At 35.4% G+C, this 27,996-nt stretch overlaps 1 protein-coding gene across 1 annotated transcript; it reads right to left on the minus strand.

Moving 5' to 3' along the window:
- Positions 1-1,172: 1,172 nt before the first annotated feature.
- On the minus strand, positions 1,173-27,948 carry LOC128227711 (transient receptor potential cation channel subfamily V member 3-like). Its single transcript, XM_052938482.1, has 4 exons — positions 26,946-27,948; positions 25,822-25,906; positions 4,901-5,144; positions 1,173-4,385 (listed from the first exon to the last, which is right to left on the minus strand). Exons 1-4 carry the CDS (start codon positions 27,847-27,849, stop codon positions 3,021-3,023), a joined length of 2,598 nt encoding a protein of 865 aa, XP_052794442.1. The 5' UTR covers positions 27,850-27,948; the 3' UTR covers positions 1,173-3,020.
- Between the last annotated feature and the right edge of the window lie 48 nt (positions 27,949-27,996).

Genomic DNA, 27,996 nt, shown 5'->3' on the forward strand with positions numbered 1-27,996 from the left:
TAGGAACTAAACTCATTAGACCCCTTGTATAGGAATACACCATGTTTATAAATTTAACCTCGAATTACGATTCTTTCATTTCGAAAATAAAATATTGTATCAACACTTAAATCGTGCATTGAACGCTACAAGGAAGTAATAACGATTACGATAAATGGAATTGAAGTAAACGGGATATCATACAAGTACCAAGAAATGATCGATTAAGTGATTGTGGATTTTACATGGGACAATAAACGGCAACCCTTATTAAACAAATCTACTTCTAGATTACAACTTGATAGAGGGATTTTAAACATGCCAATGATCGACAGACATCGTGTATGTTCAGGTGTTTGAAGGGCATCTTGTGTCTACTGTTAAAGACCCCGGTTATGCAATATGACCAACGGCTTCAAATTAGGTATCTAGACGCTAAACTATAAACACTGTAGGAATCAAGACTGTTCATGTTACGCCACAGTATGTATTTGTTCTATAAACTTCACTCATGTATCACAATATCTTATTGTTTCAGTTATAAAAGGCTACACATATAAATTATCTACAAACATTGATAAATTAAAATGTCTGTATATGAATGCCATTTAATCTTAAATTTTGGAAGAAGAATGCACGGCTTGGAGACGGGGTCGTGACTTGATCATACATGTTAACCTTATCACAAAAGTTCACAAAGCCACGAGTTTTCACAAATTCACGGAAGTTCACAAAGTAACAGATGTTCACAAGGCCTACAACGATACGAGTTTCAGTATGGCGGTTTTGTGCTGTCTTGAGATCACGTTTTGAGACTAAATTAACTTAGTCGTAGGCAGCTGCTAATGTGTCTGCGGACGACCTGTGAGCGCCATCGCCCGGCGCCCGTACACATCCTGAATTCTAAAGCTATGATAAATGGAATTGCCGATTCCAGACAATGAACTATTAAAGAAAAAACATAACAAATATTGCTTGCTGGGGCATAGCTAGCCCTCTTTTCATGTGGATTCATAATTGTGCTGAGGGCAAGGGGGCTCTTGGGGCATGCCCCCTCGGAACATTTTAAAAACAATGGTGCATTCTTAGCGTTCTGAGGTGCTTTATTTAGTACTGGAAAATGGACAGTTAGTTATAGGATTATGTAGTCAAGTACGCAAACTACAACTTTGGCTGATTTGTTTTGTATTTTGTATTTTTTGTCAGAATCATGTGGATTCGGCCGCTGACTCGTGTATAGACAGCTACGCGCCTGAATTGAGATATACAGATAACGATTCGTTTAGCGATTTCATTGATCATTACACAAGTAATTGAGGGAATACCGATTGCAGAAATGTCTCAACGGAATCGAATTTGGGTGGAAAAAAATATGTTACCCGTTGTCAAAGGCTTATGAAAGGAAACAGGAAGTGACGTCATCATTTTTTGGTATATTAAGCGAAGGTCACACCCAACTTATTGTTGACTTGTAAAAAGAAGATGATAACAACTTATGTAGTATGTACTGCGATATAACAGGTAACGGATAGCCGTAAACCTTAGTGTAGGCGTTAAATGTTAAAAATATTTAGAGGTTAATTCAGGCACACATGTAAATTCATCAATAGGCATTTAATTCCAAACATACATGTACATACATTAATAAGCGTATATTTCTAAACAAACATGTACATACATTAATAAGCGTATATTTCCAAACAAACATGTACATACATTAATAAGCGTATATTTCCAAACAAACATGTACATACATTAATAAGCATATATTTCTAAACAAACATGTACATACATTAATAAGCGTATATTTCTAAACATACATTTACATACATTAAAAGTCGTATATTTCCAAACATACATGTACATACATTAAAAGTCGTATATTTCCAAACATACATGTACATACATTAATAAGAGTATATTTCTAAACATTTATGTACATACATTAATAAGCATTTATTTCTAAACATACATGTACATACTTTAATAAGCGTATATTCTTAAACATACATGTACATATATTAATAGGCGTATATTTCCAAACAAACATGTACATGCATTAATAAGCGTATATTTCCAAACATACATGTACATACATAAATAGGCGTATATTTCCAAACATACATAAATAGTCTTATATTTCCAAACATACATATACATACATTAATAGGCGTATATTTCCAGACATACATGTACATTCATTAATCTGCGTATATCTACAAACATACATTAATAGGCATATATTTACAAACATACATGTTCATACACTAATAGGCATATATTTACAAACAATCATACATGTGCATTCATTAATGCCCGTAGATTTCTAAACCAACATGTACATACATTAATACGCGTATATTTACAAAGAGACATGTAAATACATTAATAGGCGTATATTTCCAAACAATCCTAGGCGAATAATTCCATTTATACATGTACATGAATTAATAAACACATATTGTCAAACATACATGTAGATTTACATGCACTTATAGGCCATATAGGCAACAAACATTAAAACGCGTAAGTTTTAAACATGCATGTTCTTACATTATTAAGCGTATACTTCCATTTATACATGTACATACATTCATAGGCGTATATTTCCATTTATACATGTATATACATTCATATGCGTATACTTCCATTTATACATGCACATACATTAATTAATAGGCGTATACTTCCATTTATACATGTACATACATTCATAGGCGTATACTTACATTTATACATGTACATACATGCATAGGCGTATACTTTCATTTATACATGTACTACATTCATAGGCGTATACTTCCATTTATACATGTACATACATTCATAGGCGTATACTTCCATTTATACATGTACATACATTCATAGGCGTATATTTACAAACAATTATGTACATACATTAATAGGAGTATAGGTACTTATTAAAAAGGATGTTTCTAGTCAATCACTAATGAACAATTGTTACAGACAGTTAATTAAAGGTTTTTAAATAAAAACAAACAAAAAATGTGCTCATCTTATGCAAGATTAGCGTCACGCACTCATTTTTTGGAATCTTGTGGACAATCTGAAATATACCTAAAGTTTTGGTATGGTTTGAAATGTTCACATTGGTTGATGTGATAAATGTCTATGCTTCGTGCAGGTCTTTGCAACTCTTGTAAATTGTTTTCTCTCTTATCAACGATCTCCTTGCTGTCTAAATCGGTAATGGAACGGATCTCCAGATATCGCTTATCCTTTTTGGGGTCGTCTTCGTCTTCAGTCTTCGGCTTCTTCCCGACCCTCGCGATCCAATACTCAGGAAGGATGCTTTCCAAGAACAAAATTATGGAGAGACGTTCTAGTTTCCAATAACGATCATGGGAGTGTACGTTATCAACGTTTTCAAGCAGTTGCGTGCATGTTGTTCCCATCATTGCGATCAGAGCGTTTAGAATGACTATAGCTGTCATGGCGATGTAGATTAAAAAGATGGTGACGCATATTCCCGGGTTTCTTGTCTCGTAGAAGCTTGGCGAATCTCCTACTCCGCCTATCAGTTTTATCATGGACAACAAGGTTCTGCCATAGGTGGAGTACTCTGGATCATCTGTAGCAGGCGAGCCCTGAATGGCCATAAACATCGCCGTACCGAATCCAAAGATAATTAGGAGAAAAAAGAGTATAAACCGAGTGATATCGCCGAAAATCACCTTTTGAAGAAGAACGCCGAAGAAACTGAAATGCTTGAACATTCTAAGGAAGAATACAACAAACAGCCATCCAATTATAACTGAAATGTACAAACAGTACTGTTCGTATTTGAAATCTTGATGCACCCCGACCACCAATGCAAAACAACTGCCCAAAATTAAACTGGTCGCAAAAAGCACGATAATGCTTCTGTAAGCCCCATTACTGTAGGGATTCAGTTTTGGGTTTTTCATCCAAGTCCATATTGTACTAAGAGTTCCGGTTTCCGACGTGCACCCAGATTTTAAAACTTTTACGACTTCCGGCAAAGTGTACAGAAGTCCCCCAAAAAGGCAAATACAGGGGGAAACTATAACAGTAGCCGTATCAAGGTTCCTGTAGGAAGGAGGTGCATCAACATTGAATTGCGTCTCGTCATTGAAATTCTGTTCCGAACTTGCGATTGCATACCACGTGAGGAAGCTCATGAATGCCAAGTGCAGAATGAACCAAATATAGACACATGGCATGTAGTGTGACCATTTCTCCTCAATAATTTTGCTGATCTGAGGCGTACGAATAAAAGGCATTGCTTTCGAAGGATTAATTTCGAAAAGGAAGTTCAGGATGGATCCGGAATCACTGGCGTCGTGCACAATAGGATCTAAGTCCGTTATATCGAACTTCTTAATGTCTTTCAGTCCATCGTTTGATTGTCCAATAAAGTACGGCTGAAAAAAGACGTGTGCGTAATTGGATTGACTATACAAGAATATAGAGCAAGAACAAGACTATATAGAAGAAATATAGATCAATCAATTCCAATGCTAGCATAATCCATAAGAATACTTTTGTTTTTGGAATATAGTCTTGATGTGAGTAGTCAACATGACAAAGCTCAATCCCCAATATATAACTACTTTATAGGCACTAAATGAATACAAGCCATGAAACAACTTTCCATATGAAAGCTTCCTTTAATTCAATACGCAATTCATGATAAAAAAGGACACTGAAAACGCAATTAAAATAACATTTGGGTCTGTATATAGCATAATACAACTTAGAGTTTATTCGACATGAGTCATATACAACGACATATTTCTTTTATTTTCAATCTACAGAATGTGATAAGAGTAACATATGGCAAACACTTTAAATAAGACTTATTATCGGTCAAAATGTATATACATGTACAATAAATGTGAACTTTACCGAGCATAAGTGGCTAATGGTGAACGTTTACCTGTGAGTTGTATATCATCACGAATATGTCACAAAGACCGAATTTCGTCGCTAGCTCTAAAGGATTCAAACCCGATTTGTTTCTCCAAGTCCAGAGTGTTCCAGGCTTTGGTCCCATTGACGTGGCATTGGTTGAATCTTTATGTTCAGCTTTGAGTTCCTTCTGTTTTGTTTTGTCAATAGCCTTGATAGTTGTAAGCATGTTGATGACATCGTCTACTTTGTTTTGATAGTAGTGAGCATATCTGGTAAAATGGCATTAGTTGCATATATTAAAGCACATATAGGTCAATCGCCAGGTTATAAATGCACATATCGTTCAATCGCCAAGTTATCAATGCCCATATCGTTCAATCGCCAAGTAATCAATGCCCATATCTTTCAATCGCCAAGTTATCAATGCCCATATCTTCCAATCGCCAAGTTATCAATGCCCATATCTTTCAATTGCCAAGTAATCAATGCCAATATCTTTCAATCGCCAAGTTATCAATGCCCATATCGTTCAATCGCCAAGTAATCAAAGCACACATCGTTCAATCGCCAAGTTATAAATGCTCATATCGTTCAATAGCTGGTTATCAATGCCCATATCGTTCAATCGCCAAGTTATCAATGCCCATATTGTTCAATCGCCAAGTTAGCAATGCCCATATCGTTCAATCGCCAAGTTGTCAATGCCCATATCGTTAAATCGCCAAGTTATCAATGCCCATATCGTTCAATCGCCAAGTTATCAATGCCCATATCGTTTAATCGCCAAGTTATCAATGCCCATATCGTTCAAACGCCAAATTATCAATGCCCTTATGGTTCAATCGCAAAGTTATGTAATGCGAGTAACACAGGATAATGGTGGTGTGAAAATTTTCTCTCTAAGTTTTTCACTTATTACATGGGAAATAAATGGACTTATGTGACAATTTTTATATAGATATGTTTCTTAGAAGTCAGGCTTTGTGAATATGAAAAATTAAATTAAAAAAGTTTTACAAGTGAGAAGAAAAAAGGAGAAATGTTAATTTTCTTTGTCTTTTTCACACCTGAGTAATTCAAATACCTGGAATACATGAACTACCAACACCTGGGGCAGTGTGCTATACAAATGTAGACAGTGTTTTATGGGATTAGAGATCAGGGATTACATACCGATAAAGTGGACACTTTGAAGGTCAAAACTCTTAAGTGAAAAATCAACATGAGTGGGAAAAATCAAACCCAACCGCTGAAATCAAAACAGACAATTAAAGGAAAAGTACATTCAGAACCACCAAATAAAAGGTCATTTTCGGAGGTGAGCAACGAAAGTGTGGGTGATATAACTGCCATTAACATACATCTAGATGAAATCTCAGGTGAAATAACTAAATTGCGAGATGATATAATGAAAAAAGATGACATTGAAAAATTGATCACCGGAACAGTCACTACAATATTGAAATCTCTCGAAGTAAAACTCCAAAAAGAAGTCTCAGAGCAGATACAAGAACAATGTAAACAGTTTCATGATAAAATTGAGTCCTTAGAATTTGATAAAAAACAACTTGCAGAAAAATTATCAACCACCACCCAAAAGTTCCAAAAGCAAATTGACGACCTCAAAGAAAGAGCTCAATTTAACGAAACAAGAAGCATAGATGCAATTAAGATGGCAAATCAAAATGAACAATATTCATGGAAAACAAATTTTAAGATGATGGCGGTAAGTGAGGAGCGGGGTGAGACGGAGGACAAGCTTGTCGAGAAAGTGGGCGAGATTCTGAAGGGTGAGAGTACCGCGATTCGTAGGGAAGAGATCCTGGCGATACACCGACTACCAACCAGAGGGGGTGGGATAAGGCCGGTTATCGTTAAAACCATAAACACTAGTGTAAAAAACCGTGTCATGAGAAAGAGGAAGGAACTTAGGTCATCAGGGCACCGTGTAACAGATGACGTAACACGCCGCAACACCATCCTGATAAACAGACTTTATGACCACGACCAAATAGAGACTGGCTGGTTTTTCAATGGATCAGTTTATGGACAGACCCGCGAACAAGAGCGTGTTAAATTTGATATTTATGATGATATAAATGAGAAAATTGCTGATTTTAGAATGAAGCGGGGCCAAAAATGAAGTATATCTGAGCTTATTCTTTTTTTCATAATTACACTACTGACCTGGAAATATCTGAAAATGTCTTCCTTTTTCTTAACTTTGTTTAAAAATCATTTTTTGGTCTGATACCCTTTTCTTGTTGTTTTAAAGGTATATACTTCATCGATATTTATTTCATCCAAGGACTGCCGGGGAAGCTTCAGGTTTAAAGTATTTAAGATATCTGTTATGCATACATTAGTAATTTAATGTTGCTTTTTGGTTCTCTCTCATTAGACCATGGAGTGAAAAACTACTTTCAAGATGATAGATTAAATGTCATATATCGTAAACAAGAAATGTTTTTGTTAGATATATATACTTTTTACCGTTGATAAAAACTAACGATTTTGCAACTAAAACCCAACCCCAACAGGTAAATGCTGCCATGTGATCGGTCAGTGATTGCCATATTGTTAAATACTTGATCCTTTATTCAATATATTGTATAAAGAAATGTTATTTACAGCAATTATCAGGTGTTGATAAGTTTTTGTCATACATAATGACCTTTAAGTTTGGACTTTATTTAAGTCATTAAAGTTTTTATAAGTTATGTTCATGTAAATAATATACACATAGTTCTATGTAATAAGTGAAAACTTGAGTTTTCAAATTTGCCCTTTTGTTTATGTTCCTTTTTGTTGTAAATTTTAACATGCAATGTATGAATATTTTTTACATAAAAATGTTTGTTGAGTTCATTGTTATGAAATGTAGTTACACTTTTTATAGATGTCTGAATGAGTATGTAGACACAACATATACTGATGTCTAATTTAATAGTGTATTCTTATAATTGCCGCGGGCTTAACAATACTAAAAAACGCCTTGATATACTAAATTTACTCAAAGAAAAAAAAGTTGATATAGCCTGTATTCAGGAAACACATTTTACAAATGAGCAGGAGAAAACAATATATTCAGAATGAAATGGAGAATGTTTTTTTAGTCATGGTAAATCCAATGCTAGATGAGTCGCTATTTTCATTAGGAAAAATTTGAATGTGAAAATTTGTAATGTAGTAAAAGATAATAGTGGAAATTTTGTTATGATTGAAATATTGTACAATGATATGGTTTTCTTGTTAGCTAATATATATGCACCAAACAATGACTGTCCTAATTTCTTGAATATGATTTTTGATAAAATAGATACATTTAATAATGTAGATAAGTATATAATTTGTGGAGATTATAATTTAGTGCTAAATCCAGAGTTGGACTACAAGAATTACAAATCTATAAATAACAATGTTAGAGCTAGAAAGAGATTGTTAAACATCATGCCAGATAGAGGCTTGTTAGATACATATAGAGAATTACATGGTGATACTAGAAATTATACATGGAGGAGATTGAACACATTTCAGCAAGGTAGACTGGAGGTTTTTTTGATGACAGATAATATGGTAAATTATGTTAGAAAGTGTGATACAGATATTTGTTACAAATCTGATCATTTAATTATTGTTTTAGAATTATGTTTATCAAAAGCTAAGCATGGCAAGGGCCTTTGGAAAATTAATAACTCACTTTTATCTCAAATGGATTATTTAAACATTGTGAAAAGAAAAATTGATGAGATTATTTTACAATATTGTGTTCCAGTATATGATTGTAATGCTGTGTTAAAAATGGACAGATCAGAAATACAATTTGTAATAAACGATGAATTATTTCTAGAAACTATGTTAGTGGAAATTAGAGGTAAAACTATATCATATGCTAGTTATAAATCAAAAGAGAGAAATATATAAGAGGAAAAGTTGCTTCATGATATTTTAGAACTACAAAAAAATCTTTCAGATACTAATAAATATCAACTACTTATTTTAGAGACAGAGCTAAGTGAATTAAGAAACAATAAACTAAAAGGATTTGTAATAAGATCTAGGGCAAATTGGATTGAAAATGGAAAAAAAGGCTTCTACTTATTTTTGCAATTTAGAAAAAAGAACTATTGCTGTTAAGCATATACCATTTATTGAAAAAGAAGATGGTTCTTATATTTTGGAACAAGAGGAAATTTTGAAAGAAGCCTATAATTTTTATAATAATCTCTATAAGGAAAATTTACCATGTGACTTTGATATACAAACTAAACTTAATAATTGCAACTATAATGTACTTAACAATCAGCAGTCACACTCTTTAGAGGGACTTTAAACATATGAAGAGGTTTCAGATACTGTCAAACAAATGAAAAATGATAAAAGTCCTGGTTGTGATGGTTTTACCGTAAATTTTTATAAAATGTTTTGGAAAGATATTGGAAAGTTTATTTTAAGAGCGATTAATCATGCTTTTTTGTCTAATTCATTTTCTAGAAATATCAAATTGGGAACAATTGTATGTATACCGAAAGACGGTAAGCCTAAACAGTTTTTGAAGAATTGGAGACCTATTACTCTTTTAAATGTTATTTACAAGATAGCTTCAGGAAGTAAAGCCAACAGATTGAAAAATGTTTTAGATACCTTAGTTTCAAAAGATCAAACAGGATTCATTAAAGGTAGAAATATAAGTGAAAACACAAGATTGTTGTATGATATTATGAAAACATGCGATGATAAAAAAAATCCTGGCCTAGTGATGTTGATTGATTTTGAAAAGGCTTTTGACTCCATATCTTTTAATTTTATTGAAAAGACTTTGTCACTGTTCAATTTTGGTGATATGTTTAAAAAATGGATAAGAATTTTTATGTTTAATACTTGTTACATAATTGGACTAGCTGCCAATTACTGATAAGCCCAACCCACTGTAGTAAAGGTGTATCGCCCACTAGCCAATAGCAGTCTCTCTGCTCAGAATAGACTTGACCATTCATACATGTATGCACTCTGCTTGTAGCATCCATGCTGTTAAGAACTAATAAAATGTTGTCTTCTAACTGGAGTTAGTTGTTTACCTAAACCAGCTAACATACAAAACATGGTGGCAGAAGAAAAGTGACAATGACGTATAATTCGGATTAACGAAGTTCACTACATTCTGTGGACAATTGTCTTTGTGTTTTATGCCATTTTAAGAAGATGGATTCACAAAACAATCCTAGAATGGATTGGGAGTCAAAGGACTTGCCAAGTGCTTTTAGAAAGTTCAAGGAGCACGCAAACTTTATGTTTGGAGGACCTCTAAACAAAAAGTCTGAGGAAGCCCAGTGCAATTACTTAATGCTATGGGTTGGAGAAAAAGGAAGACAAATTTTCTCCACATGGAACTTAAGTGACAATGACAACAAGACACTTAAGAATTACTATGACGGATTTGAGAGCTACTGTGCCCCGAAGTCAAATCACATCTTCAGCCGTTACAAGTTTAAGTCACGCGCACAGGAAGATGGAGAACCATTCGAGTCGTTCGTCACGCAGCTGAAAATTCTTATAAAGGACTGTGGTTACCCAGTCGGGATTCAAGACGAGATGATCCGAGATCACATTGTGTTTGGGATTAAATCAAACAAAATCCGTGAAAAGCTAATCAATGAAGGATCAGAGCTCACACTGACAAAGTGTATAGACCTAGCTCGCACCCATGAGCTCAGCCAGTCCCAAGTGAAGGATATCACTGCAATTGGACAATTTGTAAATGCAGTTGGGAGTCGGAAACCAGGCAGGACCAAGCCGCCACAGAGGGAGACGTTCCACAGACAGCCTGAAGCCCAGAACTCCAAATATGGACATAGTGAAGCCCGGAGTTCCAAATATGGACAAAGTGCAAGGACTAACATTCAAATATGTGACAATTGTGGTAACAAACACCAAAGGAAAGACTACTGCCCTGCCAAGGGAAAAGTGTGTCTTTACTGCAATAGACTGAACCACTTCGCAAAAATGTGTCGCAAGAAGGACAATGACAGCAAGAAGGTCAATGAGGTAAACAATTTTGATATAAGATCTGATCTCGATTGTTACTCTCAGAATGATTTCTTTGTAAATAGCATTGAACATGACTCATTGTCAAACCAAGCATTTGCCAAAGTAAAAGTAGGCACATCCATAATAGACATGAAAATTGACACAGGTGCGCAAGTTAATGTCCTCCCAAAGTCACTGTACTTGAAACTAAGCTTAAAGGGTCCATTACGACAAGCTCAGAAACGCCTCACTGCTTATGATGGCAAACCACTATGCGTGGAAGGTTACATAACCATACCTTGTAAGTACAATGGTCAAACTTACAATGAAGAGTTTTACATAGTTAAATCAGGTTCAAGCCCCATATTAGGCTTACAGACATGTTTGAGAATGAATCTGATAAATCTTGTACTTGCAATGAATTCTAGTACCCCAAGCAAAGATAATGTAAATCACACACCTCTCACAAAGGATAAAGTCCTCTCGAAATACGCAGACGTTTTCGAAGGTATTGGTCAGTTGCCAGGTGAATGTGAAATTCACTTGCATGAAAACGTCTTACCTGTAGTTCACCCACCTCGCAAAGTCCCTGTCGCAATTAAAGACAAACTCAAGGTAGAACTTGATCGCATGGAACATCTAAATGTCACTTGCAAAGTCACTGAACCTACAGACTGGGTAAACAGTTTGGTCACTGTAGAAAAAGCAAACGGTTCTTTAAGGATATGCTTAGATCCAAAAGACCTCAATGACGCAATCAAAAGACCACACTATCCAAACAAGACGCTTGATGACATATTGCCAGAGTTGTCAAATGCAACCATTTTCTCAAAGCTTGATGCTTGCAGTGGTTATTGGTCAATTAAGCTCACAGAAAAGGCTTCATACCTGACAACATTCAACAGCCCCTTTGGCAGGTATCGTTTCTTGCGGTTACCATTTGGCCTGAATAACGCAAATGATTTGTTCCAAGAAAAAATGGACCATTGTCTTGAAAATTTGCCAGGTGTTAGGACAATTGTTGACGATATTGTCGTTTTTGGTAAGGATCATGCAGATCACGACCGCAATTTTGACATGCTCATGACGAGATGTCGTGAAATGGGTATAAAACTTAATGCAGATAAGACCGATATAGGCAAGAGCGAAATCCCCTTCTTTGGTCACATTCTCAGCTCTGAGGGACTAAAAATGGATCCTGCTAAAGTCAAGGCCATACAGGACATGCCACCACCAAATTCAAAATCAGAACTACAAACTGTTTTGGGAATGGTCACATACCTTCAAAGGTTTGCACCCAAACTCTCTGAAATCACACTGCCCTTAAGGCAACTACTTTCTAAGGATGTAGAATTTGTATGGGATATGCCCCAACAGGAAGCATTTCAGAAAGTCAAAAATGTCATAACTCAGAGTCCAGGTCCTGTATTAGCTTACTTTGACCCCAAAAAGGAAATAACTCTACAGGTTGATGCTTCCAAATATGGCCTTGCTGCAGTTCTCATGCAAGATGAGAAACCAGTCAGTTTTGCTTCGAAATCTCTCACTAAAACAGAGGTTAACTATGCTCAGATAACGAAAGAGCTATATGCCATTTTCTTTGGTTGCAAAAGGTTTCACCAGTACGTATATGGTAAACGAATCAAATGTCAGAGCGATCATAAACCACTGTTGGCAATTTGGAAAAAAGGCTTGCATTGTGCACCCCCACGTTTGCAACGTTTGCTGTTACAGTTGCAGAAATACGATGTAGAATTTAATATTTGTCCCAGGTAAACAAATTCCTCTAGCAGACACGCTGTCTCGCAAATATTTACCTGACACATACCCAGAAATTGCAGAAGGTTTAGACGTGCATGTACACGCTGTCATGTCAAATTTACCTGTAAGTGATCAGAAAATGGAGCTGATAAGGACTGCCACAGAGTCAGATTCTCAAATGCAATTACTTGCAAAGGTTATTCTTGAAGGATGGTCAAATGACAGACCACAATACCCCAGCACGCTTCTTGAATTTTGGAACTTTAGGGATGAATTGTCAGTAGTTGATGGCATTATACTGAAAGGAAACAAAATCCTTATTCCCAAGGAAATCAGACCCTTAATGTTGGAAAAGATTCATGAAGGTCACTTTGGTGTAGAGAAATGCACACAACGCGCACGCGAGGTTCTGTTTTGGCCAAATATGTCTTCAGAGATAAAATCACTAGTGCTAAATTGCCCAATTTGCCTAGAACACAGGTGTTTAAATCAAAAGGAACCCCTGCAACCTAGCAAAGTGCCCGATAGACCATGGCAAATCTGTGGCACAGATCTGTTCCACTGGAACAATTCTGAATATGTCTTGCTGGTAGATGCATACAGCAGATATTTTGAGGTTAGCATGCTCCCAAACTCAAGGTCAGTCACAGTGATTGATAAATTGAAAGGTTACTTCAGCCGTCACGGCATCCCAGAAGTTTTACGATCTGATAATGGACCATGCTATGACTCTTTAGAGTTCAACAAATTTGCAGAACAGTACGATTTCAAACACATAACATCTTCCCCAGGTCACACCTCGGGTAATGGACTTGCTGAAATTACCGTCAAGACAATTAAGTCTCTGTTCACAAAAACAAAACAGGCAGGAAATGACCCATACCTAGCACTGTTAGAGTATCGCAATGCCCCATTACAATGTGGTCAATCCCCTGCACAGCTCTTAATGAGCAGACAGTTAAGGTCAACACTGCCATTAGTAGACAAACAGCTTAAGCCACGAGTACATGATATGCAGACTGTTAAAGACAAAATGCATATTTCCAAACAAAAGTCAAAGTTTTATCATGACCAGTCTGCTAAGCCACTCAGATCTCTTGAAATAGGTGAAAGTGTAAGGGTAAGGCAAGGAAAACGTTGGTTACCTGCTGTAGTAGAAAAAAGGGTTAACAATAGGTCATATGTTGTCAAAAAAGAGAACGAAGGATTATACAGAAGAAACAGGCAACATCTTTTAAAAACTAATGAGAAACCTTTTCCCACCAATGGTCAATCTTATCAGTCAAATCCATCCACCTCTGATCTAAATCCTAGCCCAATACCTTGTCCTGCTACAGAAAAGTCATCTTCTCTAGGTAATACAGTACAGCCACAAGTATCAGAGGAAACATTTAATTCCCCTTCAGTTGAAATACCTGTCAACTCACAAGCACAGCCAATTTCAGATAGCCATTGTCAGACATCTGATGATAGGGTTTATTATACAACGAGATCGGGTCGGAATGTCAAAATGCCTCAGAAACTTTCATTGTAAATACATGCTGTATTGACTATGTAAATAATGTTTTCAGGAACTACTTTTTCATGTTTATATGTTTAATTCTTGTTAGATTTTAGATATAATAGAGAGTGTTCTTACATTAGCAGAAAACCCAAGACATGTAATATAAACTATGCAGTCATAAAATGGATAAGTCAAGCTGTGCATTTATTGACATAGGAACTTAGCAAATTACTACAAGCTGTGAACTCCAGTACTGACTGTGAGAACCCTACTTCAAAGAAAGAGAGATGTTACATAATTGGACTAGCTGCCAATTACTGATAAGCCCAACCCACTGTAGTAAAGGTGTATCGCCCACTAGCCAATAGCAGTCTCTCTGCTCAGAATACACTTGACCATTCATACATGTATGCACTCTGCTTGTAGCATCCATGCTGTTAAGAACTAATAAAATGTTGTCTTCTAACTGGAGTTAGTTGTTTACCTAAACCAGCTACCATACAAAACAATACTGAAGTTGCGATCCAATTAAATGGACACTTGTCTGAGTTTTTTAAGATAGGAAGAGGATGTAGACAAGGGGACCCTATTTCTCCATATTTGTTTATTTTATGTTCAGAAATTCTGGCAATTATGATTAGAAACAATGAAACTGTAAAAGGTATTGTTATTGATGGTGAGGAATATAAGATCTCACAATTTGCTGATGATACATCTTTTCTGTTAGATGGTACTGAGGAAACAGTGAGAACGGTGGTAGATTTGTTGTATCATTTTTCACAATTATCAGGGCTTAAAGTTAACTATGATAATACCAAATTAGTTTGGAAAGGACCACTAAAATACTCATCACGATCCATAAAAACAAAATTTAAACTGTCATGGGGAGATACTAGATTCAAATTACTTGGGTTACATTTTGATGTGGATTTAAATCAAATGGGTAAGATAAATTTTGATGAAAAATTGTTAAAAGTTAAAAACAGCATTATGTATTGGAAAAAAAGGAAACTCACACCAATTGACAGGCTTACGGTAGTTAAGTCAATTTTACTTCCATTATTTACACACCTTTTCATTAGTTTACCAAATGATTTTCTGAAAGAGTTAAATGATTTATTCCTTGAGTTTGTGTGGAATGGAAAAGCAAAAATTAAGAGTACCATTTTAAAAAAAGATTTTCCAGAAGGGGGTATTAATATGATTGATGTTACAAGTTATATGTATAGCTTAAAGATAAAATGGATTAGAAATTGTATATTGAATGGAAATAGTAAATGCTTTAAATTAATGTCTGTATTATTTGAGTTAAAAAATTGTTGAATTGTGGAAAGAAAATTTGTGAAATTATTTGTAAAAAGAGGTCAAACACATTCTGGAAAGATGTTATTAATGCATATATGTTATACATTGATAAGTTTTGTATAGAAAATATTAATCAATTTATGCATATGCCATTATTCTACAACCACAAGTTTGGTAATGGAAATTATGTATTTATTCATACCCTATACAATAAGGGATAACGTTGTGTGAAAGATGTTTTTAATGCCAATGGAAATATGTATAGCCTGATGGAAATTGAAGCAATAATTGATAACAAGGTCAACTTCCTACACTATAATGGATTAATTTCTGCGATAAAGGCCTATATGAGGCATTCTAAATTTGTGCTTAATGACTTTAACTTTGTAGAATGTATGAACACTTTTATAAACCCAATTTTGACAAAAGAAAATGTAAACCGATTTCTATATAAAATCTTTGTTAATAATAATGAAATTCCAACAAGTCAACATAAATGGTTATTACAATATGAAAATATCTATATTAATTGGAAAAATGTCTATAGTTGTGTATTTAAGTGTACAAAAGATTCTTATATTCAATGGTTACAGTTCAGAGTTCTTCATAGAATATTACCAACAAATTCATTATTATATAAAATGAAGCTGGTCGAAAATGATATTTGCTCCTTTTGTGAATGCCATGAAGAAACTCTTTTACATCTCTTTTGGGATTGCAATAAAATACAGCCGGTATTGCAGGATATGGTACATAAGTTGAATATTAATGACTCAAGTATTGTCATTAACATTATGTTTGTACTGTTAGGTTCTGGCAACAATAACTTCAAATTTGATATACTTTTATTAGAATATAAGAAATTTATTTTTCTGTGTAAAAGAAAAAAGTGTGTTCCAACAGTAATTGGTTTCAAAAATAGCCTTCAGTTAGCATGGAACATTTATGAAAATACAAATATTTCAGATAAATTTAAAAATGATTGGGCAATTGTAAGAAATTTGTTCTTGTAATTACACTTTTCCGATTTCAAGTTTTTCATGCAAAAGAATAATACAATGTATCATATAAACAATTATATCTTTTTTTACATGCATGTTCTATGATATTTATTTTCTCTTACTCTTCCCTTTTTTCCCTTTTTTCAGTCGTTCTTGATTTATGTGCACATTCGTAGTATGTTAATTATTACTGATTACTGTTACATAAATTTACTGCTTTGCTATATCATGCTTGTAAGTTTTGTATTATGTAATGTTTTACTATGAAATGTAAAATGCATATAGATTGTTGAATAAAAAAAGTTTGAGGGAAAAAAAAAAAAAAGTTATCCAATGTCCATATCGTTTAATCGCCAAGTTATCAATGCCCATATCGTTCAATCGCCAAGTTATCAATGCCCATATCGTTCACTCGCTGGTTATCAATGCCCATATCGTTCAATTGCCAAGTTATCAATGCCCATATCGTTCAATCGCCAAGTTATCAATGCACATATCATACGATCGCCATCGTATCAATGCATGTTTCGTACTCATGTTATCATTGGGGTCGTATTATCAACGATCGTACGAAAAATCGTATCGTAAGTGCTTATCCTACGATCGACATCTTATCAAGGCAATTATGGTACAATCGCTATCTCATCAACACACATATCGAACGGTCACCATCTCATCAACACACATATCGTACGGTCACCATCTCATCAACACACATATCGTACGCTCACCATCTCATCAACACACATATCGTACATTCATTCACCATCTCATCAACACACATATCGTACAGTCAACATCTCATCAACACACATATCGAACGGTCACCATCTCATCAACACACATATCGTACGGTCACCATCTCATCAACACACATATCGAACGGTCACCATCTCATCAACGCATTTATCGCACAATCGCTACGTTATCAACGCAGATATCGCACGATCATGATCTCGTCACCGAACGTATCGTACTATCGCAATATTATCAACGAACGTATCGTCAGATCGCCATGTTATCAACGAACGAATCGTACGATCGCCATGTTATCAACGAACGTATCGTACGATCGCCATGTTATCAACGAACGTATCGTCAGATCGCCATGTTATCAACGAACGTATCGTACGATCGCCATGTTATCAACGAACGTACCGTACGATCGCCATGTTATCAACGAACGTATCGTCAGATCGCCATGTTATCAACGAACGTATCGTGCGATTGCCATGTTATCAACGAACGTATCGCAATATCGCAATGTCATTAACAAACGAATCATATTATCACAATCTTATCAACGAACGAATTGTACTGTCGCCATGTTATTAACGAACGAATCTTAAGATCGCCATGTTATCAACGAACGTATCGCAATATCGCAATGTCATTAACAAACGAATCATATTATCACAATCTTATCAACGAACGAATTGTACTGTCGCCATGTTATTAACGAACGAATCTTAAGATCGCCATGTTATCAACGAACGTATCGCAATATCGCAATGTCATTAACAAACGAATCATATTATCACAATCTTATCAACGAACGAATTGTACTGTCGCCATGTTATTAACGAACGAATCTTAAGATCGCCATGTTATCAACGAACGTATCGCAATATCGCAATGTCATTAACAAACGAATCATATTATCACAATCTTATCAACGAACGAATTGTACTGTCGCCATGTTATTAACGAACGAATCTTAAGATCGCCATGTTATCAACGAACGTATCGCAATATCGCAATGTCATTAACAAACGAATCATATTATCACAATCTTATCAACGAACGAATTGTACTGTCGCCATGTTATCCACGAACGAATCTTAAGATCGCCATGTTATCAACGCACGTAACGTACAATCTCCATGGTATCAACACTCAAATCGAACGATCGCGATCTGATCAAAGCACATACCGTGCGATCGCAATATTTTCAACGCACATATTGTACTATCGCAATATTATCGTATCAATCCACAAATTGTACAATCGCCATTTTATCAACCCACAATTCGTAAAATCGCCATGTTATCAATCTTATCAATTGACGTATTGTACGATCGGCATCTTATCAACGCATGTTTCGTACGATCGCCATCGTATCAATTGACGTATCGTACGTTCGCCATCTTATCAATTGACGTATCGTACGATCGCCATCTTATTAACGCATGTTTTGTACGATCGCCATCGTATCAATTGACGTATCGTACGATCGCCATCTTATCAACGCACGTTTCGTACGATATAATCAATGCGAATGCCATCATATCATCGAAACATCGCTATGTTATTTACGCACATATCGTACGATACTTGTGTTATCAACGTACGTTTCGTACATCGCCATCGTATCAGGGCACGTATCGTACAATCGCCATCGTATCAGGGCACGTATCGTACAATTGCCATCGTATCAACGCACGTATCGTGCGATTGCCATCGTATCAAGGCACGTATCGTGCGATACTCATGTTATTAATGCATGTATTGTACGATCGACATCCTATCAACGAACCTCTTGTACGATCGCAATGTAATTAGCGCGCGTATCGTACGATAACCATATTATAAATTCACAAATCATATCATCTCAATCGTAACAACGCAAGTATCGGAATATCACCATCTTATCAATGCACTGATCGTACGATCGACATATTATAAATACACATGTCGTACGATCGCAATGCTTTCGACGAACGAATCGTACGATCGCAATGTTATCAACACACGTATAATACTATAGTCATGTAATGAACGCACATTTTGTACGCTAGCCATGTTATCAATATATGTATTGTACGATCACAACATTATCGTACAATTGCCATGTTTTCACCGCACGTATAGTTAGATCGCCAGGTTGTCGACACTCCTATCGTACAATCGCCATTTTATCAACACACGTATCGTACAATAGGCATGTTATTAATGCAAGTTTCGGAAGATCGCCATGTTACCAATGCACTTATTGCTCGATCGCCATGTTTCCATTACACGTATCGTACGATTGCCCTCTTATATACACGAATCGTACAATCGCCATTTTGATTTAAACATATTTTATTCAACATATCTATATATCTTTATATACATATAATACACGTTAAATATTATTTAAGTATTTGCATTAATATATTGAATCGGATTGAAACGAAAGCATAGCTTATAAAGTTTCTCTCCATGAGAATTAAGTTACACGTTATGCAGAGTAATAAGAAGGTTAGACAATTTTAATTACATGTATATATGTTGTTAATGAAAACATGCAGAATATTATCTTAAGAGAACGAAAGAAAGCGTTTGAAATAGTGTATAAAAATGATGATTTCGGTAACAAAAAGAAAAGAGAGCATGGATGAAAACAAAAGTAGACAGAGCGAGAATATATGTAAGTTTGATGATAGTTAGATTGATAATAGTTGGGTATCTGTACCGTTTGGTAGAAAGGGTCAAGTCTGGGAATATAGCATAATCAGAAGCGTTTCGAGTTTTGTAAAAAGTTATGAACAAAACTAAAGATTTTTAAGTTGCTCTCGTTGTTAAGGGTGGGATCACCGTTGATAATGATATCAATGTCAACACGTGTGATTCTAGACATATCACGAATTAAGGTTTGTCGAATATCCGTATACAAGGGACAATGCAGGAAGAAGTGAGTGCTACTTTCAACTTCACCACATTCGCATAGAGCAGAAATTATTATGTTTTTGCAAAAGAGGTGAAGGGCACTACAACTAGTACGCAGTCGAGCGTGGAGTACCTGCAAGCGACGGCTACCGTTGTAATAGTATGGAGGGCAGACTGAAGATTGATTTGAAATAGATCTCTTGAAAGAAGCAATAGAAGGGCTGTCCCGCACATCCCGAGAATGTTCATTCCATGCACGTACAGAAGAAGAAAGGAAAAAGGAAAAGTAAGAACTAGTACGTGACATAACCGTTCTTGTATTAGATGCATTGCGTAGTGGATAATTATGAGAACCAACAGTTTGGGGTGTAAGAGATGATAAATACTCAGGTACAAGGCCGTTGTCAATTTTATAGAAGAGACATAGTTTGTGATTGAGTCGTCTTTCTGAAAGAGTAGGCCAGCTCATTTCTTTGTGAAGAACGGAAATAGATACTAGCTTTGTAGCCCCACAGACGATTCTACCGGCCTCATTTTGAATCTTTTGAAGTTCATTTTTTCATAGTTTGTACAATTATCCCACACTGTATCAGCATATTCAAGCATTGGGCGAATGTATGAAAAATAGATAATTTCTAGACATTTTCTGTCCAAACGGAATTTTAGCTTTCGCATGATGCATATGCGTTTGAGGGCCTTACTTCTAATGTACTCAAAGTGCTCGTGCCATGTACAGTCACTGGAAAGGACCAAACCAAGATGTTTGTGCGAGTTAGTTTCTGAAAAAAAAAATACCATACATAGTTAACTAGGGATAGAAACGAGGTTGTCGTTTTCGGGAAAACAAAATTGACATAGTTTTTGCATGGTTAAAGGTTACTAACCATTTATCAGCCCAAGTACTTATGCTATCAATATCCCTCTGGATTATTTCAGTGGCCCTCAAGGGCTCATCAACGAGAATGTACAGACTGGTATCGTCTGCGAATAACCTAATATTACTACCAATATTAACAACAATGTCATTTATGAATATAAGAAATAAAAGGGGACATAGAATGGAACCTTGCGGAACACCGGCTTTAAGTTGGGCCCAACTAGACATGGAGCCAGGGAGAACTACGCGTTGCCTACGATTATTCAGATAGTCACGGAACCACGATAGTAAGTTGCCATGGACACCTGTTTCTTGAAGCTTCACAAGCAAACCCTTGTGCCAAACTTTATCAAACGCCTTGCTTATATAAACATACTGTTCGAACTTCAAGGCCATCATCTAATGCCTTGCAAAAAGTGTTGTAAAGGAAGGTAAGTTGATTAACAGTGGAGTCATCTGGCCGAAAGCCTGACTGAAACGAAGTTAGAAAGTTTATATCACGAAGATATAAAACAATTAAACAAATGTTTATATACTGCCCGCTCGAACACTTTTTCCATTATATTAAGTAGGGAAATAGGACGATAGTTTACAGGAAGTGACGGATCTCCCTTTTTGAAAACTGCACATACATTGGCATCTTTCCACTGTTTGGGAAACTGACCGGTAGAAAGAGATGTATTAAAAAGGACACACAGCGGGCGAGCTAAACAGTGCGAGCATTCTTTTAGTATTCGGTTGCTTATTCCATCAGGACCTGAGGCTTTGTTTATGGGGAGGGAGGTTAAAACGTCGGTGATATCACTTGGTAGCAAAGTTATATTATCAAGATTATTATTTATTTATTTTCTCATTCATTTTTTGCATAGCCTTGATTTTAACAAACAGATCAAGAACAGATTCATACAAAAACAAAATTCTATGCATTTTCTATATGCGCATACGCACACGTGCACACACGCGCACGCACACACACACACCAAAGCACACACGCACACACGCACACACACACACACACACGCATACATTCTTGCTCTCCCCTATGGATTGTATGAGTATTATTATATCATAAATAGTAGAAAAAAACAGCTTCTTACGGTTTGTGCTATTATTGCTGTGATATTTATTTTATTATTTGATTTTTAAACACTGCCATTTCCTTATGTGGGTTTCATATTTGTTGTTTGATAGTGCAATTTGCGATTCAATTTGTTCTCTCAGTATTAAGTATTGTTTATACGCTTGAAATGTTGGTACTGCTTTTTTATATTTTACTGAGAATATGAAAAATTTCATTAACAGAATAAGGAAGTTGCAAATAAGGGTGTTTTTTCCTTTAACAAGAATTCCTAAAAACGCCTCCTGTTTGGTAATGCAAATATTCATTGATTTAGATGTAATGAAATTATTTAGTTCGTTCCATAATGGTTGTATCTTCAGACATTCCCAGAATAAGTGTTCTACAGTATCTATCTCCATGTTACATAAGTCACATAGATTGGTTTCTTTTAATTTACACATATACAGATATTTATTTGTTGGTATTATTCTTAACAGAAACCTATACTGAAAACTTCGTAGGGACGAGTCTATTGACGTTGTAAAAGTTTGTCTGTAAATAGTTTCCCATGGTATATTGTCATTTAAGTTTGGAAAAACGTGTTGCCATTTAATTTCAGATGGTGGTTTGAAAATATGTTTTTGCTGTATTGAATAAAGAAGTTTATTTGTTTGTTTTGATGCTTGTATTTTATCAGTTTTATCAAGATTAGTATTACCGTAGCGATTGTTTACTGGCGGAATGACATGACCACTATCGTCTAATAAAGATTGGTTTCTAAAATGTGTATTGATCAGTTCAGCTTTATCGGCGTCATCTAGACACAGTTCTCCGTTAGTGGGATCTTGAATTGCATTGATACATGGCTTAGATTGAGGATTAAGAAAAGACTTTAAAATCGTCCACCAGCCTTTAGATGGGACAGACCCAGAACAAATCTTTTCCGAAAGATTAGAATAGTAAGTTTCCTTTGCACTCCGAATGGCCAGAGAGGTTTCGTCTCGAAAACTTCGAAACTTATCCCAAAGTAGAGTTGAGTTTTTACTCTTAGCATTTTTATAGTACCGTTTACGCTTGCGAATGAGATTTTTTAAATGCAAAGTCATCCAGGGAACGTCGTCTGGTCGAATAACGACTGTTTTAGTTGGGATACATCTTTTGGGGTGATTCAAAATTAGTTACATTGTAAGGGTATGTATTAATATTTGCATCAGAAAGAGAGTCCCATTCAGTATTGTCGAGAAAACCTCGTAGCTCCTCGTAGTTACCCCTGTCGTAATACCATACTTGCCTCGGAAACGAGGTTGTCTTACACTTAGCGAATTTAAGTATTCCAAATATAGGACAATGGTACCGAATATTGGATGGGAGAAAAGGATCCCCAACACCCGAAGATATTAAGCTATTAGTGTTTGAAGCGAAGATCATATCTAGTGTGGATGAGGTATTTTCAGTAAAGTGGGTCGGCCCGGTTATAACTTGCGAAAGTCCATAGACAGAACATAAGGTTTGAATACGCCTGGAAGAACTTGAGTTGCTTGAGTTGTAATTAAAATCACTAGTTATTATTACATCACTGATTCCTGTATCAATGGCAAGTTCCATAGAGTCCTCTATAGAATCACAATACGCGCTAGATGAGTTTGGTGGTCTGTAAAATGTCCCCAACAGTAAACGCTTACGGCTTTTCAAAGTAATTTCGACCCATATACTTTCCAGGCAATTGATTTCTAAGTCTAGGCGGCGAGTGAAGTGTATACTATCCTTGATAAATACACAAACACCACCATGACTGTCGCCTGGTCTATCACGTCTCTCGACCGTGTGATAACCAATGAAAGATATATCTTCGCAAGAGATTGATTCATTAAGCCATGTTTCAGAAAAAGCTATAATATCAAATCCATTCAATTCAGAGAAAAGTGTATCAACCTTGTTTTGCAGGCTTTGTACATTGTAATGGATAAATGAGACGTGATGTTGTGACAAAAGGAGTTTTGATAAATCCGAACTGGATTCTGTTGAACTTGATGAAAATGAATCGGGACCAGGATTACGGTGAACATCATCAGATAACAATATGAGCTGGACAATCCATAATTCAAATACAATGGCAGGGAAAACTGAGTAGACGGCTACAAACCATAACCCGTTACAACGGAGTTTTATTACATTAGACTGGATCTTTTTTCCAGTGGTTGGCGTTGAGTGTGAAACGTGGTATGCCTTTAGAGAAAACAGGGCTAAGACGTTGAATAGGATTGGGATCGCCATTTTATAAACGCACTTGTCGTTCGATCGCCATGTTATCAATTAACATATCGTACGATCGCCATGTTATCAATGCACGTGTCCTACGATCGCCATGTAATCTATATACGCTTCGTACTATAGCCATGTTTTCAACACACGATTCGTACGATTGCCATGTTACCGTACGATATCGTATGATACGCGCGTTGGTTTGCACGTATCCTACGATGATCGCTATCTTATCAAAGCACGTATTGAGGCAAGTGTTTCATTGTTTCAGAAAAAAACGTATGAAAGGCTCAAACGTTTTGTTTTGGTAAATTGAACATGTTGTGTTGGTGTCAGACAATTAGAAATCATATATTCAATTAAGGAGGCTGAACTCCGTATGATGAAATAGCAAAAAAAAGAAAATTGTCGAAAACTAACATAAACTTGGTATCGATGTGTACAATGCATTGAAACTTACTAACTGAAGTACCACATAGTTTACAATTAATTTATTTTCGCAGGTTTTTCGTATTTTCCATTAAAAATGATTACTAGGTATGTCTACCTAGTAGAATTCATTCCTTATGCGTGATTGGCTAGTCGATATTATCAAAACATCAATATTGGAGCGGATAAATGAAAATGTGCGATCTGATTTTTTGTCATCAGTCTTTTATTACTGGTTTGCAGATATTTACGCAAAAATTTGCTTGTTCCAAGACAAAAAAAAAGTTGTCAAAACGTTCAATCTGTGAGAGTGCAGCTTTAATGTAGTATAAACAATCTCAATTACAAGCTCATTTGTATTATTATGGTTCCCTTAAAAAAAGCATTAATACTTTGTGTTCTTGATGTTTTCGTTTATTTATGTTGTAATATTTACACTCCCTAGTACATTTCTGTTCAAATGAACAAATTACCGGTGTAGTAATTTCGGTGGCCTACCACTATCATGCAAATTTTATAGGCGCATGCGCATTACACGTTTCCTATCGAAAAAATAACAAACGTTAAGATAAGATTAGTGTGTATTAAGACAATTAATACATATGGTAGTAAACATGTTGTATACAGAAACATATTTGTATAGCGTTTCTGCGATTATTTTCATGACTCGGCGATTATCAATTAATCAGTTTTGCGGCAAGGGCCTTCGGGACTTTCGCATGTGAATTCAATTTTCGCTTTTAAATTGAAATGGACGGATTGCAGTTTTAACTACGTAATCACAATTAATTGATCCGTTCAAACAGTTTCATTTTTAAAAATTGAAAGACACATTTAATGAAAGTATTTTGTATGCTATAACTAGTAACGACTTATAGGGCAGCGTTTTTTTATTCAGCGCTAAACAGAATCCCTTCATTTTGACCAAATGAAAGAAAATGACTTTTTGTATGTCGTGGTGATATACTGTTTTATTAAGCATTCACTTTATTTTAATGGGTCATGTGTTTGTTTTTTGAAAAGATGTTAAGTGGAAAACATAAACGGCGATGTTATTTGGAAATGTTACCTTATCAGAGTGTGATATATATTGTCTTCGGATTCGTTTATAGCATACAAGTCCGCCCCTTTCGTCAGCAAAAACAGAAACATTTCTGGAAAAAGAAGCGTCCTTTTATCACAATACAGTCAATACTGCATTATTTAACATAAACGGGTTTAGGCACATGCACATTCGTTTCATCTTCATACTGAAAATATAATTATTTATTCAAACACATGGGCATTTTTCAAAAGTGGCACACTTTGAGTACTTATGTACCAACAGTTTCTTTGATTGTTTTATCTTCAGTTCTCATAGAACATTTGACTAATGCTTACAAGAAGACATAGACCCCCAGAGACTTTTGGCAATAAATATATCAATTCAAAAGTGATTGGCCGATGCTTGCTTTCTCTCCTGTAACCGTCAATTTCTATTCCTAAAGTAATGGCTTTTTGCATTAATTGTTCATGTTGCGGTTCATATTTTAGGATCTACTGTTATGTATATTGAAATATAATCCGTATATAATGTACGTACTTCTAGGAAATCAATTTGTATATTGAGTCTTCCATTTTGATAGATAATCAATAAGATAAAGTGGGTAACAGGAAGGAAATTGGAATAAAAGAAGAAGATAATCAATAAGATAAAGTGGAAAACAGGAAGGAAATTGGGATAAAAGAAGAACTGTCCGGTAACTGGTAGGCTTTCCGGTAGCAGGATGACACTGAAGTCATGTACGAAAGATAATGAGAACATTTAACCCGGTGCTTAAAATGCTAATAAATAAATAGTATACATTTGAATTATTTCAGAAAAATAAGGATGACAACTCTTTAACCTTATCTTTCATACTTTAAAATCAATATATGTATATCCTTAACACTGCAATTTCTTCCTGTTACCAGATAGTTCTTTCCTTATGTACCAAAGTATCAGTAGACTCCGTAACAGGACGAAAAATATACAAAGAAACAATCTTGAAAAAGTGCACACAAACACTTCTATGCACTAGAATCTCTATCGCCCAATTGTTTTCGCCTTATAAATCGGTACACAATTTGTCTAAAGAAAGTAACTTAAAACGTTTTAAATGATGTGATTTTGGTCCTGATTATAAAACTACGATTGACTCATTGCGTTATTACCTTTGTTAAACGACAAGGCAGCAGTGAACAAAGGCAATTCTCCGAGCATCACAGTTTCCCTAAAGTTTCTCCCTGTCGCACGTCTTTCGAATAATTTCTTCTTTTTATCCTCCCCTAATTTCTTCTTTTCAGCCTCCCATAATTTCTGCTTTTCATCCTCCACTAATTTCTTCTTTTCATCCTCTCCTAAACTCTCCTTTTCATCCTCTCCTAATTTCTTCTTTTCATCCTCCCCTAATTTCTCCTTTTCATCCTCCCCTAATTTCTCCTTTTCATCCTTCCCTAATTTCTCCTTTTCATCCTCTCCTAATTTCTTCTTTTCATCCTCTCCTAATGTCTTCTTTTCATCCTCTCCTAATTTCTTCTTTTCATCCTCCCCTAATAACTTCTTTTCATCCTCCCCTAATTTCTTCTTTCCATCCTCTCCTAATTTCTCCTTTTTATCCTCCCCTAATTTCTTCTTTTTATCCTCCCCAACCTTGAAAACCCTGTAAAGCAATCTTTTGGCAAGAACTTGATTATTTTTGCAGATTGCTAAATGAAAGGCGGTGTGCCCTTCGTAATCTTCTTCCTTACGCGGAAGGGAAATTAAATTCGGGTATTTTTCAATCATCTTCCATAAAACCGCCTTCAGCGACGAATGGTACTTCTCTATGGTAATGTAAAGAATATTGTAATTTTCTTCTTCTTTTTTTATTGTTTGTTCCAAAAAAGTTTCATCTAACTTATCAACAACCTTGTCTATTTCATTCAACGTGTCTGGATCTATTAAGGCTCCATCGCTTAGGTTGCGTATATGTTTAATGGCTGATTTAAGTATTTTAACTTTTATTTCACCATCTGTTAATGAAACTTTATCTATAATTTCATCTATAACTTCACCTACAAATACATTCGCGTCCATTGTAAAATTCCTTTTGATACGTTTAATTTCTTGGTATAAACAATTTCTGAACGAATGGTGTTGGCTCTAAAATATATACCTTGAAATGTTTAAATTTATCCCACTGTTTCTATCCCAAAGACTTCAAACATTATTGAATGTTTAATA

This window comes from Mya arenaria, chromosome 3, assembly GCF_026914265.1.
Source record: "Mya arenaria isolate MELC-2E11 chromosome 3, ASM2691426v1".
NCBI lineage: Eukaryota > Metazoa > Mollusca > Bivalvia > Myida > Myidae > Mya > Mya arenaria.

What these genes read in the sequence shown, in the direction of transcription:
- LOC128227711 (XM_052938482.1), bottom strand. Translation starts at nt 27,849, where the DNA reads ATGGACGCGAATGTATTTGTAGGTGAAGTTATAGATGAAATTATAGAT. An exon ending in TGCCTTGTCGTTTAACAAAG is followed by an intron (nt 25,907 to 26,945) that starts GTAATAACGCAA and finishes TTCTTTTTCCAG; the next exon opens with AAATGTTTCTGTTTTTGCTG. An exon ending in TGATGATATACAACTCACAG is followed by an intron (nt 4,386 to 4,900) that starts GTAAACGTTCAC and finishes GTCTTTTTTCAG; the next exon opens with CCGTACTTTATTGGACAATC.